Source organism: Vicia villosa, unplaced genomic scaffold (genome assembly GCF_029867415.1).
Source record: "Vicia villosa cultivar HV-30 ecotype Madison, WI unplaced genomic scaffold, Vvil1.0 ctg.000291F_1_1, whole genome shotgun sequence".
NCBI lineage: Eukaryota > Viridiplantae > Streptophyta > Magnoliopsida > Fabales > Fabaceae > Vicia > Vicia villosa.
In genome coordinates this window covers 597,541-613,193 of record NW_026705125.1, presented here as the reverse complement: position 1 = coordinate 613,193, position 15,653 = coordinate 597,541, and the positions used below count along the sequence as shown (strand labels likewise).

The 15,653-nt window shown below is 35.4% G+C and overlaps 1 protein-coding gene and 1 long non-coding RNA gene across 6 annotated transcripts; both read left to right on the top strand.

The window, feature by feature from the left end:
* The first annotated feature begins 4,981 nt into the window (after positions 1-4,981).
* LOC131626484 (uncharacterized) lies at positions 4,982-7,222 on the top strand. Of its 2 annotated transcripts, none has more exons than XR_009291156.1 (3): positions 4,982-5,461; positions 6,360-6,816; positions 6,918-7,222. It is a non-coding gene; the product is annotated as an uncharacterized LOC131626484 (long non-coding RNA). The 2 variants fall into 2 exon arrangements; XR_009291155.1 differs by having other exon boundaries at positions 6,360-6,539; positions 6,918-7,221.
* Positions 7,223-10,656: 3,434 nt separating this feature from the next.
* LOC131626482 (WD-40 repeat-containing protein MSI4-like) lies at positions 10,657-15,298 on the top strand. Of its 4 annotated transcripts, XM_058897296.1 has the most exons (11): positions 10,657-10,718; positions 10,830-10,895; positions 10,995-11,069; positions 11,543-11,618; positions 11,731-11,935; positions 12,263-12,349; positions 12,912-13,023; positions 13,140-13,214; positions 13,309-13,385; positions 13,922-14,021; positions 14,981-15,298. In XM_058897296.1, the coding sequence occupies exons 4-11, from the start codon at positions 11,585-11,587 to the stop codon at positions 15,086-15,088; spliced, it is 798 nt and encodes a 265-aa protein (XP_058753279.1). In that variant the 5' UTR covers positions 10,657-10,718; positions 10,830-10,895; positions 10,995-11,069; positions 11,543-11,584; the 3' UTR covers positions 15,089-15,298. The 4 variants fall into 4 exon arrangements, with proteins under 4 accessions (XP_058753279.1, XP_058753280.1, XP_058753278.1 ...); XM_058897297.1 differs by lacking the exon at positions 10,657-10,718 and having other exon boundaries at positions 10,742-10,895; positions 12,275-12,349; XM_058897295.1 differs by lacking the exon at positions 10,657-10,718 and having other exon boundaries at positions 10,742-10,895; positions 10,995-11,444.
* Positions 15,299-15,653: the final 355 nt, after the last annotated feature.

Here is a 15,653-nt window from a genome sequence, read left to right as displayed (position 1 = left end):
AGACAGAGTAGTGAGATTATCTAAGGACGAATGTGAGTAACATCCTTTCCCCTGATTGGAGAGATACGAAGGGTTGGTTTTCGTGATGAACGGAAGGAATTCGAGGACGAATTCTATTTAAGGGGGGGAGAATGTAATACCCTGACTCTCTAAACCCAATAATTATCATTTAATTGGTTAAGTGATGATTAGAAGGCATATTGATATTGGATTATATTAATCTAAGAAGGATTATTAAGGAAAAGTTTCATGTGGAATGGTTAGAATCTAATGACATAGTTAGAATATGACTACATGGCATTGTTGTAAATATGAACAAGTTGCAGGATATAATGGACCTTGATCTCTATTGCATGATCATAAGGGCATGTTTGGAGGGTTAGTGTTTCTAAGTCAGATTTTTACAACTAAAGTGGAGAGAGTTTAGAAGAGAAGCTCATGGATGTCACCTTCAAGACTCATTTTCGTACACAATGGACAGCTTCCACTAAAACAGGTATAACTCTCAACTCGTAACTCCGATCGTAACGATTCCGGTCCCATTGGAAAGCTAACGAATTTCTCTTCGATTTGCACCTATGGTTCGCATTTATAGCTTCTGTTTCGAAGGAGAAATCTGACCTTGAAGTTGTGTCAGTGATGCTGAAAGTGGTACAAGAGTGGATACGGGTTTGATGAAGATGAAGTGGAACTTTGTCTATGGTGGGAGTGCAATGGCAGCAAAGAACATGATCTCAACCTCCATTTTAGCAAGGTGAGTCCTTTAGATAGAACTTGGGTAGAATTTGGGGAAAAATGCATGTCAAGGGTTTAGATTGAGATGAACATATTGCATGCTTAAGTGAATGATAAAATATGTTTCCATGATGATAATGTATGCTTTGGGTGATTACAATATGTTGGAATTCGTTTATGGATTGTATGTGAAGCTGGGCATTATTTGGATAGGTTTGGCACTGGTTTAGAAGCTTTAAAATGCAGAATTTTGGGTTCTGCAGGTGAAGTAACCGGTTACTTGGATGAGGTAACCGGTTACCTGGGAGCGAAAGTGAGAAAAATGGATTCTGGGCTGAAGTAACCGGTTACTTGAAATGAAGTAACCCGTTACTCTGCATGCTGAGCAGAATTTTTAGAATTTCGAAAATTCATAACTCCCACTTCGTATATCCGTTTGGCGCGTACCATATATCGTTGGAAAGCTAGCGACGTGTACTTTCTAATTAAATAGGTCCCCAAACCAGAATTATTGATTTAATAATAGTGGAGCCCCACTTAGTAAATCAACGGATTAGCATGGGAACTTATGTCTTTACCAATTGAATAATAATTCTTATGTTAAGCAAGGCATAGTAGTTTATTGCTTATTGTGATGTGATATCCATAATTGAGAATGTTATGCCATTATGTTTTATACATGAAAATCCTGCTAACACCGTCGTTTTGGTTAAACGATCGGTATTGATTGTATTGTGTGATTGACGCTTGTTATGCGTGTGGTATGCTAGAATCGAAGTAGACCCGGTACTAAGTTACGATTCGGACCGTGGGTCCTGGAGTTGTCCGTGGGACTGCCCTGATCATGGATCCCAGAGGCACATACCTGAACTACCGTTGCAGTGTGCTTGTGAGTGCCGTACGGGGCTTTTTACTCACTTGCTGTATACACACTCGCGTGCTCGGTATGATGGCGTTATGCGGCTAAGTAAGCCTACGCATAACAGGTAAACCATCTCTAGTGATGCCATGTAGGCTACATCATTAGGTTCCTACCCGGATGGGCTCATGCGTCGAGACGGCGTGTTGCACTTGCTGTTAACACCACGTGCGTACAGATGGTTAATGGGACGGTGTCGCCTCTTAGGCAAGGTCATCTCGCAGCCATGTAGGCTTGTGCGAACCCATTTAATCATTCTTGCAGGGTGCTTGTGCAAGTCTCTTGACAAATAGGCATGGGTGAACCCACCGAGGGTGTGTTAGTAGCTTAGTCTAGCGGTATTAACGTACTTCTGGATTCCCCATACACGGGTATGGGTTATGGCATACGTGGTTGTTATACTATTTGTATACTTGTGATATGATGACTCCTATGGTGGACGAATCATGTGTTTGCTCCGTATTTGTACCGGATGCGAGGATAAACCCCGGATCAATGGTGGATTCGGTTTTGTTGATGCATGTACCCTGTAGAACCGAGTGGACCCATAGGATAGGAGGACTCACTGAGATTTAGTAATCTCACCCCAATCAACTTATTTTTTTTTCAGGTGCGGTTTAGTAGCGTTTGACAGGTAACAGGTTTGGAATGAAGACAACGAAGTGGTGATGGCTCGGAGACCTCGTCAGATCTCATCTTTCCGCTGTGCAGATCCATGAAGACACATGTTTTGTAATTGTTAATATGATTCCATGTTGTATTCATATGGATCATCTTGTATCTTAGCTTTTGTATGTACTCAATATCAATTTTAACGTTTCATGCATAATATACTAGTCAGTTATGTATGGGGTGTTACAATCGAATTGAAAAAATAATAATTTGAACATGGTAAAAGAAAGTCTAACAAGTAAAATGAATATAAATATTTAACGTAATAATTAATAAAAATAACGTACTTAAATTTGAGACGAAACAAAACAATTTTTTTACACAGCTGATTTAACACCAGAATAACGATTTCCTTTTTCCTCTCACAACGTTGATGACATGTTTATTATTTTATAACATGTTTATTAAAAACTTTTTTTTGTTTCTATAAATGTATCCTTGAATCTTTTAACTATTTGATTTCAGCTCAATTTCACATGTAAATATCTCTTGAAAAATATCAACTCCCTAAATAAATCTTGACTAATTAAAATTGTTTATTTTTAATTCAATTTAAAAAAGAAAATCATATATTTGGATATATTTATTAAAAGAAAATCCATAATTCATATGTTGATACATGCCAAAGGCTATAACTTAATATAAAATTGGGTTGTTTTATTAGTCATTGTCATTGTCCATAATTCATATATATATATATATATATATATATATATATATATATATATATATATATGCATACAACACGATTTCTCAAATTTCACCAAAGGCTGAAATTTTCAACACAAATTTCACATATACTACAAACACACTTTGTAAACCATCACACAGATCTGTAAACAATCTTCCTCCAAATCCATCCACCAACTTCCCCCATTTCAAAAGCTTCAACAACCTGCAAAGCACGTCAATTCAGAAAGACTAAAAACTTCATCAACGTGAGATAACACACCAAGAAGGTCTTAGCAGCAACGCCATACAACCTGCAATCGAGCAAATCCAACTGAAGCAACAACAACAATTTATATGTGAATTTTATAAGTAATATATGGAGTTAGTAAGAGATTTTATATCTTTGAATTTGACGTTGAACAAATTAGAATGAAATTTACGTAACAAGAAGAAGTTATATATGGTTAGTGAGAGATTTTATACCTTTACACTATAAAATTGGCTTTCTCTTGAAATTGTGTAGACCAAATGCAACCAAAATTTGAAAAGAAGTTTGTGGATGACTGTCGCACGCTCGCGAAAAAATGAACAGAGTCGCCACTAATATATTTATCCCATAAGGGAAAGGAATATCAGAAAACCTAAGAAAGGATAAGAACAGGGTCTTGCGACCAGAGAATCAAGGTACGGGAGTCGGTTACGCGAGGGGAAGGTTTTAGCACCCCTCACGCCCATCGTACTCGATGGTATCCACCTATGTTCGTTTCTATCTAAAGGGTGTATATCTATGTCTATGTCTAAATGCGAATGAATGCAAAATGTAGGGTAAAGAAAGAATTGTACTCGCACGGGCCATACCCCGCTGCCTACGTATCCTTTTCAGGAATCAGAGTTACCGTAGCTTGGCTCACGATTTTTATTTGTTTTTGTGTTTTTTATTTGGGCGGAGTTAACGTTCGCGCTCTTGCATAAGGGACGACCTACGATGCGTACGAGCGGAAATAACATTGCCCCTTAAGAAAAGAGATGAGAGAGATTTTGAGTGTTTCGAGGAAATCCCTTAAGCAAGGGAAACTCGAGTTACTCTTTGGTTGGTGTTTTTTAGAAATTGGGAACTTACGCTCGAATGGTTCCCTTAAGCAGAGGGAAATCCAAGTACTCGAATGATTCCCTTAAGCAAGGGAGATTCAAGCTTCCATTCCCTATTTAATGATTTTCACTTTTTTTATTAATGTTTTTTTAAGTGTTTTCTTTGTATTGTTTAAAGGGATTTTATTTTGATATTTATTAGATGTTTTAATATTGTAAAAGAAAAAGAATGAAAAAAAGGGGACTAGCCTAATTTCTAAGCCTAATTGTTATTATTCTAGTCTAAGTCTAATGTTAACATGGTAATGGAATCCTAAAAGGAGCATACTAATGATATTAACAAAGTAGGCCTAAAATATGGCCAAAAGCTAAGCAACAAAATCACATAACAATCATACAAAAATAACATGGAAATGGTACAAAAACAATTCAAGCAATTCAAAATTAGTACAAAATTAAACTAAAAAATACCACTATTTTTATGAGTTTTTAGTGAAGCGAAATCAATCAATTAAATGTCAAAATTAACCGAAAAATCTACTCAAGAAACTAATATTTTTTATTACCAAAAAAAGAAGTAAAACCTAAAATTTAATGGAAACTAAAAGGGCTCACGGGGTGTTACATCAGAAATGGTGGTGCAGGAGTAGTGGGCGCAGGGCCCAAAGGAAGGAGGCCCAAGCAGAGTTTTTGTATCACAGTTTTTTTCAGTAAAAATGGTGTTATGGGCCAAGAGGGTGAGAATAGTAGCAATTCATGTAGGGGCCCATGGGCATTGATCCAACTATCAGTTTTTGTTTAATTTTTTATAACAGAAAAAAAGAAAATTTAAAAGGAATATAAAAAGAAAAAGGGAAACGGTGCGTTTTGGTATGGTTACGACCATTGAACTTCATAATCAGAAACTCTTTCCCTCACTTCGCTCATTCTTCTCTCTCGTACTAAACTCGCTGGAAATCGCCCGCCACGCCGGAGGCGGCGGAGCACGGCCAAATCCTAGACTTATTCCCTCATCCTCCTTGCTTTGACCTCACAACCTCGAATCTACCCTTAGTTTTCTTCAACTCCTCTTTCATCTCCCTAAATCTAATCTAATAGCAAAACCCTAAAACTTTGAAGACGAAATTACACGCTCAAAACGAAGGATCTCGCGCCGATGCCATGGGGGAATTACTCATGAAGACATAATCTATGAACCGGTGGTGACATAAATGAATCGACGATAAAATCATAGCATGAAGACGCGTGATGCTCGAATCGTAGAATGAAAGGATGTTCGTGAGGCTTACCTGGAGTGATGTACATGGGTCAATGGCTGAAGAAATCCAGAGAGGAGGCTCCAGCGACGAAATTGCGAAATAAACGCGAAATCGAGTAAGTTCTTGATCTCTTATTCTCTTCCTTCTACGAATCTTCTTTCTTCTTCATCTTCTTCTTCTGCTTTCCGAATCGTTTGCCGTGTATGAATTGTTGCGTGTGATGAGGCTATGTAGATTAGGAATTGATGGAGGTTAAGCTCAATCGAATGGAGCTTCAAAGATCGAAGCTCCTTCAATGGTGGATTGAGCGTGTGGTGTATGGTTAGGGATGATTGAATGCAGAGAGAATGGAAGGAGATTGAGAGAAGCAGAGAGAAAATGGTGTCTGTAAGAATGGTGAATGGATGAAGTAAATGACGTGGTGAATGGTGTTCAGAGAATGGTGAAATGTGAAGGAGATTGAGAAAGGTGAAAATGAGCGTGTAGTTTTGAATTGTGGAGGGAGATTTGAATTTACAGTTAGAGGTGGAGTTAGCTGAGCCATAGGATGGTGATTTTCTGTTGAGATATTGGAGGGTGAGATTGAATCGATTGAGTTTGTTGGAATCTTAAAATTGAGTTAGTTACAAACTGTTTTTTTTCTGTTGGTTGGTGGTTATAAGATTCAGTTATTGTTTTAGAATTTGTTAGAAAGTGGTTATGTGAAGGCAATTATAGGTTTGGGATTAGCAGTTAGGAAATTACAATTCTGTTGTGAGGTAGTTGGGATTCTGTTAGAAGAAGTTAGTGTTCGGTTAAGGGTGGTTTATGTTGTTAGAAGTTATTTACAAACTTTTAGTGAACTATTGAATGGTTGTTAACTGTAGTGTATGTGGACTTGAATATCAATGTGGTTTTGGTGAGCATGGTGTTGAGTTGTAATGTGGTATGCAACTATTTTTTTGCTTGGACTTGCAGGCATGTAGTTTATGTGGCTGTTAGTAAACTGAAATGGATTTCTCCTTTGAGTGCAGGTTGAAGCTTTTGTTTTAAAATGGTGTGGATCTTATTATGCAGGGCTGACAGCGAGATGGCATTTGCTTACAGACGGAACGAGATTATGAGCATGGTTGCAATTTGAGGCTCCGTGGTGTGCCTCAGATCTGATTCAATGCAAGTACGAACTGGGCGTATATTGAATGGAGTATTGACAGGTTGTAAACTAATATAATCTTTGAATGTGTTTGTGGTAATTTGTTCGAAACTGAACTGAATGCGAACTGTCATGGTATGAACTTAGAGATGGCGATTGGATTTGGATTGTATGGAAACAGCCGGGATTAGCTTTTTCTGTTAGGATCGGAATGTAAACTTGGTTGATTGATGTTAGTTTGAAATCAAAAATCAAAATGTTGGAAACTCAGTATGCTAAGGAACTGTTATTTTTTTGTTACGGCAAATTGCCTGTGATGCTTTGTGGATTGTTTTTTGGTGAGTTGAATTGTAGTGCTGACTGTTTTGGTGTACATACAGGTTTTTTGTATGTGGTTTGAAATATGGTGTAGGTACTGAAGTAGCTTTATCTTATGCAGGTTTATGGTATACTTGGAAAATGGAGGCACATGTACATGATGAAGTGAAGACATAAATGGAGTAAATGGAGTTAGGATTTAGAGGAAATGGGCAAGTGGTCAGTGGTCAATTGTTGTGAAAAGTGTATTTTTGAATGTAATTTCATTTTCCTTGTATTGTACACTTGAATTTGAAATGGTCTCTTGTATCTTTGTATGTTGACTTTTGTAATGAGTTTATAATAAACTTCCTTGATTCCCATGTAACAAACTCCATGTAACTCCAAGACTTTGAATTTGAAAAGGATTTCCTCCGTTTGCTACCATTTGAATTCCAACTCTTTCTTTAATTTGCAACTTGAATGAAACATGATAACATAATTCCAAAAAGCCTTACAAATGACTTTGACCAAGAAGTCTTGACATTACACACGGTATGTCTGAATCTATGCAAAAATCCAAGGACAATGATTTGCCGCCCAAATAACCAAATGTGTCACACTTTGAATGATGGACAAAGCCCAATTGAAAACCTTAATCCAGTGAACCACTGATTAATACCATAACCACTGATCTCTTGAACCCTAGATGGTTTAGTGAGTGTATGATATGATGATGACCTAAATGGAATATGTATATGGATGTAAGCCTAAGCCAGTTAGAAGTAAAGGGGTAGGACAAATTTGGGGTATGACAGCTGCCCCTATTTAATCGTCTTAAACTTGAAGGTGAGATTGGCGCTAGCCTTTCGAACATTCGAGGTAGAAGAAGATTAAATATCCAGACCAGAAAATTTGTCCTGAAAAGAAGATGGTGTAAGTGTTATCCTTATGTTTTTTTGATATCTGATGGGGAGAGAGAATTTTGTTTTTTTCTTTCTTTCTGGTGGAAAAGTATATAGTGAATAATTGCAGCTGAATGATGATAACTTGTAACGTAGCCAAAGTGCCAATACAAGGTTCTCGATGGAAATGATTAATGTGAAAGTGATTGGAAGAGAAATAGGTTTGACAGAAAGGTAAGGTAACATAGACGAATGTTTGAAGAGAGATACAGACGAGTATCGAAAGAAAATACAAACGAGTACCAGAGGAATGACACAGACGAGTATCGAAAAGAAATACATACGAGTACCAAAGGAATGACACATACGAGCATCAAAAGAAGATACAGACGAGTACCAAAGGAATGACACATACGAGCATCAAAAGAAGATACAGACGAGTACCAAAAGAATGACACATACGAGCATCGGAAGAATGACACAGATATATATATATATATATATATATATATATATATATATATATATATATATATATATATATATATATATATGTGTGTAAATATATATATATATATATATATATATATATATATATATTCTATTTATAAAAAAACTATAGATAAAGATAGTTAGAATAAGTTAATAATATATGTTTAGCTAATATAAATATTTATAAGTGGATATATATATCTAGAATAAATGAATACTTTATTTTAAGAAAAAATAACTAGTATGAAATATTATCAATTTTATAGCTATAATATGATGTTATTGATAAAAATCTTAAAATTCCCGATAAATCACTCTTCTTTATAAACATGAACGATGTTGTACATGTGTGCAATATGGAATATTATTAATTCTACCGTAGTTGGATGTACGATAGAATGTTTTCAGGAAGACGTGGGCTTAAACCACATTTAATGGAAGGAGTTGTCAGTTTTCTGGAATATGTGTTTGCTTAAGAATGTTGTTGAAGCGAAGGAGAGTGAGATGTCTGTGTTTAAAATGTGGTTGCAGAAATATAATTAGTGACCTTAGTGATGTGCAACGTCACTTGGAGAGAGTGGGTTTTAGGCCAAATTATTGGGTTTGGACAAACTGCCAGAGATGAATATAGAGACTTCTAGCAGTCAAACACATATTAGACCAGAGATAAATAGAGATGCTCCAAAGAGTCAATCACAAATGCAAAAAATGAACAATTTAACCTAGTAGATGATATGGTCGATGATACATTTAGGGTAAATGTGGCTTATGATGAACCTTAAGACTTTAATGCGGAAGAGCTCCCGAATAAGAAAGTGCAAAAAGTTTTATTAACTATTGAAAGAAAAAAATATACCATTGTTTGAGGGGTTATCTGACTCTAGGTTATCAATGTGTGTGAAGCTCTTGGCTGCAAAGTCAAATTGGAATGTTTCCGATCAGTGTTTTGAATTCTTTGAGAAGATGATGCTGGACTTTGAAAGAAAACATGCCTACAAGTTACTATGATACAAAGAGGATGTTGTCGAAGTTAGGACTAGAAAAGATTGATTGTTGTATTCGAGGTTGTATGTTTTTTATGACAATGACTTTGGTACAAATGACAGGGCATTGGAGGAATGTAAGTTTTGTTAGAACAAGATTGAGAATCTATGTTCAGAATATGGTTTTGATGATAACAAACATATATTTTGTGAGTAACAATTTTACTACTAATGCTTTCATTGAGTGTGCAGATATTATGCTATAAGCCTTATACGACAGCATCAGAAAGAAATTCAGACAAGCTTCAAGGAATTAAACAGAAATATCAGATACATGAAGTCTCAGTACAACAAGAAGATCACATGAGTAAATGATCAGAAGTTCCGAAAATAAAGCAAGAATTCAACAATCACTGACAGAAGATTAGAAGTCATCATAGAAACAAAGGCTTGACATTACAAATAATATTAAGTTTCCTCAGAAGTACAAGCAACATCAACGTTCACAACAAAAGAAGTTTTGACTCTGTATTCAGAAGCTTCGAAGAACAACATAAATTGCTCCAATTAAATCACATGCAAGCAATCACAGTACTCAATGCAAAGACAAAATTATGACATCTATTTTCGTCTATATCTTGATAAAATAAAGGAGAACACGCTACCAAGAGAAACTATCTTGAAAGAAGAAAAACAAGGAAGACACGCTACCAAAGGTAAGATTCGCCTTGGAAATAAGTGTGTCATTATTCGGTCTACAGCAAACATTAAATGCTATGTTCAAATATAGTTCAAACGGTAATAACAAACTTCTATAAAAAGAACAAAACTATGATAGAAGTATGTGAGGGCGAGAAAGAGTGAGACAGCATGAGCAAGCAAATAAGCATAAGATTAATTAAGCTGCTCCATTAGAGGCAACTCACACAAAGTGTGTGATGAAACGATTATGTTGAACTACACATCACAAGCCTATGAAAAGAAAATCAAAAAGAGTGAAAAAGAAAACTTTGCATGTTATGGAGTAAGCTCCAATGGAGTTATAAGAATCCACAAATACTTGATCTATCCATATATTACTCACGTCGAATGACTAAGAAAAACGGAATACACTGAGTTGTTGTTCGACAGTGTTTCATGTTTACTTAGGATCATTAATGTGTTATCAGCTGTAACAAGCTTCATGATCAGTATTGAAGAAAAAGATGAAGATCAATTCACAAGAAGCATTTGAAATTCTGGTATGGCATATATATATATATATATATATATATATATATATATATATATATATATATATATATATATATATATATATATATATATATATATATATATATATATATATATATATATATATATATATATATATATATATATATATATATGTGTGTGTGTGTAAATATATATATCGGAGTATAGTGGCGTGCGTTTTGATATATTGGTTATTGCGGTACGTAGTGAATATCGGAGTTGTGGGTTATATATTGGTAGGCAAACTTTTTAAAACATTATAATAAAATTACAAAATCAGAAGTGGCAAACACCTGAAACAGTGAGTCGGTTAGTGGGCATTATTAATAACAATGCTGTTTTTGCTTGATTTGAACATCTTTATGCTGGTGATATGGGTACTGTTGTTTGCTGATCTGATCTTTATGTTTTGAGTTGTAGGTGAACAAAATTAAGGAATTGCCGCAAAATTCTAAGATAGTGGCTACTCACACAGACAGCCCTGATGTAAGAATTTTACAGTTTTCCTTGCTTTTGTATTTATTCTTCGGAACTGGCATGTTTCCTGGCTATTTTGTTCCTTATTTGTGTCTCTTCAAATACCAGGTTCTCATTTGGGATGTTGAAAGTCAACCTAACCGTCACGCTGTCCTTGGAGCTACAAACTCTCGTTCAGATTTGGTATGCCTATTTGATTAGGCCATGTGCACTAATTATCCAGAACATTTGTCCACCTAGGAAAGTACAGACCAATTTGTAACACAGAATCAAATCACATAATGAAGCTGATGCATGTTCCTTTTGTTTATGAGAAATTTGTTTGTTTCCCTAAAAACTAGGATTTATGAAGTGTGAATAGGCCAAATCATGTTGCAGTTTCAGTATATTGATTTATTGAATAAGCTTTTCAGTTATTGAGGGTGATTGTATTGAACGGATGAGCTGGGTATAGCATCTTTGGGGCCAGAAAAGGGTTAACGGTGCTAAATCTTTGAAATTGGCGTGGATTCCTCCACAATTTGAATTGTGTGGACCTCCATCTTTAGTTCCCCCGAAGTATCCTATTTAGCAAAATTTTATTCTAATGTTATTTTTGTTATTTGTTGAGGTTGATACTTCTTGGTATAATATTCACTGAGCTTTTTTTCCGGCAGATATTGACAGGACACCAAGACAATGCTGAGTTTGCTCTTGCAATGTGCCCAGCTGAGCCTTATGTTCTTTCAGGAGGTTGGCAAACTTTTTTTTTCTTTCCCTTTAAACATTTAGGATTTTAAACCCCTGTCATCATTGTTATGGTTACTTGTTGCTCTGCATCTGAAATATATAAGTTGCATTGCAGGAAAAGATAAAACAGTGGTGCTGTGGAGTATTGAAGACCATGTAACATCGGCCGCTACGGACAAGTCTGGTGGATCTATTATCAAGCCGAACCCTAAATCTGGGGAAGGCAATGACAAAATTGTTGATAGCCCTTCTGTCGGGCCAAGAGGTATCTACTCTGGGCACGATGATACTGTTGAAGATGTAGCCTTTTGCCCTTCTAGGTAATTTGTTTACTATGTAGTTTCATATTTATGTGCTCCTTATTATTGAAGTAGATATTCTCATTTTACTATTTACTGTACTATTATGAACTAAGGGTGAAATTTAGATGACATGCTATTCTTTCCTTTTCTTCAACTCCCTGGTATCCTTTATCAATGAGCTAGCTACTCCTTTTTCAAGTATATCTTGTAAGGGGAGAGCACAACAAAATTATCCATGTTTTCGTATTCTATTTGAGAAATCTAGACTATTGCACTATAATAGCAACATGGGAAATATCTTTACTTTATGAGATTCATATCCTTCTGACATCAATATGTTAATAGTGAAGTGCGCAGGAGTTCTGTAGTGTTGGAGATGATTCTTGTCTCATTTTATGGGATGCACGCGTTGGCTCTAGTCCTGTTGTTAAGGTATATGGTCTATAGTTCAATCATGTACTTAAATTTGTTTTCCAATATTGTTATTTCATATAACTAAATAGCCTGTCCAAAGCCCAGAAAAAAAGAGAGGGTTGTTTTAGAATGTTGGCAGATATCTAACATAACATTTAGTTGTACTTTTTTGGAAGTGGTACTAGCAATGCAATAATGGTACTGTTAGGTCATTGCCAGTTGGCAACATGCTGCATGGCTTGAGTATAATGTCAAGTAAGAGTAGTTGCATTGAAACCCATGTGTAGCGAAAGGAGAATGGGTTCTCACAATGTTGTGATTATGAATGAGTATAGATAAAGGTAAACCATGTGTAGCGAGAAAAGAGAACGGGTTCTCATGTTGTGAATGAGTGTGGATAAAGAAAGTAAGGAGCAGGGTTGCTCCATTTATTTCTCCAATTTTCCCTCTCTGCATTTGTTGTTTTTTCTCCAACTACCTCTGGTTGTAGGGGTTATTTCCCTTAATCCTGTTTATATTTCAATATCTGTCTCGTTCCTATCATTTCACATGTGTTTGACTTTTCACCATATCACTTTAGGTCGGCAGATAATTCTGTTCGCTTGTTTGATCGGCGCAGTCTCACCTCTAATGGGGTTGGGTCTCCTATCCATAAGTTTGAGGCTCATAAAGCCGCTGTTCTTTGTGTTCAGGTGATTTACGGCATGCTTTTTGTTTTTTGAATTCTGTTAATTCTCCATGCTTTCGGGCACTATATATATTATGACTGTGCTGCCAACATATGTTAGTAACAGTTTTTTTAATTCAGTGGTCTCCAGACAAATCATCTGTATTTGGAAGTTCAGCCGAAGATGGTCTCTTAAACATTTGGGATTATGAGAAGGTGCAGTTTCAATTGGATAATATTTTGCTGCTTACTTGCCACAAAGATAATATTTGGTTGCTAGGTGTTGATGTCTATTTTGTTTTGTGATCAGGTTGGTAAAAAGATAGAGCGAGCTGGGAAAACAATAAACTCTCCTCCAGGGTTGTTTTTCCAACATGCTGGTCATAGGTATGAACGTACTGTCTCTATGGTAAACTTAGTTATACTTCAGTGTTAGTTATTTCAATCATCTAAATTTGTAGCTGAAGGGATTGCTCTTTACTTGATAGTTTACCTTTTTTAGCCTGGTCAATTAAATAAAATTTTATGATTCTTAACCTTATGTTATTTATGTTTCTCATCTGATGTTGCTCTTAAGTGTTCTTACACTTGCTGGGTTTCTCTGTTTCTGATTCTCTCTATCTTTAACATATTCAAGATGTACTGGTCTCATGCTTGCAATACCAATCGATGAATTCTAGTAGAAATGATCTCTTCAAGATAGCATCAACCTAGTGGTTTTCTTGAATTGCATTGTGTCATCCTCAAGTTGCATTCATTTGACTGTTTAATAGCATTGGCATTGTGTCATCCCATATGGTGAAAATGTCAAACAATATTGGATCTGTTGGACAGATTTTTTATTTTATTTAATGTGTCAAAATACTTGCTGCCCCTCATCCCGACCTTGCTATTTGTTTTTACAAACTTTTATATATATGCAGAGACAAAGTTGTTGACTTCCACTGGAATGCATATGATCCATGGACAATTGTAAGTGTGTCTGATGATTGTGAAAGCACTGGTGGAGGGGGAACATTGCAGGTATGTCAAATGATTTTCCATGTTCTAACTATATACGGTAATTATCCAATTTTTATACAGTTGAAATGATGTTGCTTGCTTGTGGAGACTGCACGGACATAAATATGGGATTTAGGATGAATGTCTTAAGGAAGTATCGGAACATTTGTCTTTACATAAGTGACATAACAAATCTTAAAATTGAAATGTCAGATAATCTTCTCTGTTGAATGATATTAACTTAAAATATCGGTCATTGATAAAATAATAAAACATGAATATATTCACTATAAAAAGAAATGGCATATGGCATTTACCTCTCTCAAAGCTTGTTAAAAGGCCATCTTTAGTTTTCAATAAGCAATACCCTCCCCTGAATATCATCCCCGACCCTCTAATTTGAGGTATTTTTTAATAAGCCAACATGCTTGAGTATGACAGAACCCCAAGTTAACTGGACTGAACTGTGACTTTTAAGAAGCCAAATAAAAGAAAAAAGGCAACTTTTGACAAGTCAATGCAAATTCCAGTTCCACTGGCCAGTCATGTTAATTTGGATGCTGTCATGTTAACTTGGATTGAAAGAAAGGATAGTAAAGATTCAGTGACTATCTTTGCACCACCTTTCATTGGAAATTGTTTCCCAATTGTAATGTGTCAAAATATTCCAGTTCCACAATATTTGTCTTAACAGAGGACAGTCGGTGTTAATTTGGAAGGGATGTATCTCAGAAAAAGTAAACAAGGGACAGTATCTAGTTAAAGACATATTTGTGTTGTTTAAGACATATTTGTGTTGTTTAAGGAGTCTTTAGGGAAGCTCAATGCAATATACCCGAATAGAAACTACATAAAATAATACATAAATGATAAATATATGATGTTTGTCAGAGTTTAGTACTGAACAATAATTATTTGTTCAGCAACCTGTTTTAACTTAATTATTTTGGTTGATTCATTAACATTTATCTTTGCTGCAGATATGGCGTATGAGTGATTTGCTCTATAGACCAGAGGATGAGGTTTTGGCAGAGTTGGAGAAATTCAAATCTCACGTGGTGGCTTGTGCTGCAAAAACCGATACATAATTTACTTCATAGATGAAGGGTTGTGTAATTTTCACTTTTTTATTTACTTTGTTGTGGATTCATCTTTTGCCATATTAGAGAACATAACATGTAATTCTTAGCTCATGTGGCTCCATTTTCACTGGACAGAACAGATGTAGGCTGGATATTGGAGAATGAATAGGCTTATTTATAACGTAAGCAAATGAATGAGATTCACTTACCCTAAAATGTTTCTATTATTTTTCCCTTCAAAATCTCAACGGATAATATTAGTATATTGATTAAATGAGAAGTGTTTTGATAAACAAGTTTATGTCATTAACGCATAGTTTTTTGAGGTGTACTAGCGTTTGAGTTTATAATTCTTTTAACATATTTTTTCAGACACATGAGATGACATCTACAACGAATTCTGTTTAGGTCCCTTTTGAATTTTCTTCATAATTTTTCTTTTATTGATTTGTATAATTCCAGCGTATCTCACCTTAAAATTAACCAATAATTAATTTTTTTTTATTTCATTTGCAATTTTATTTTAAATTCCAAACACCTTATCCAAAAAAATCTTTTTTTTTTCTTTTCG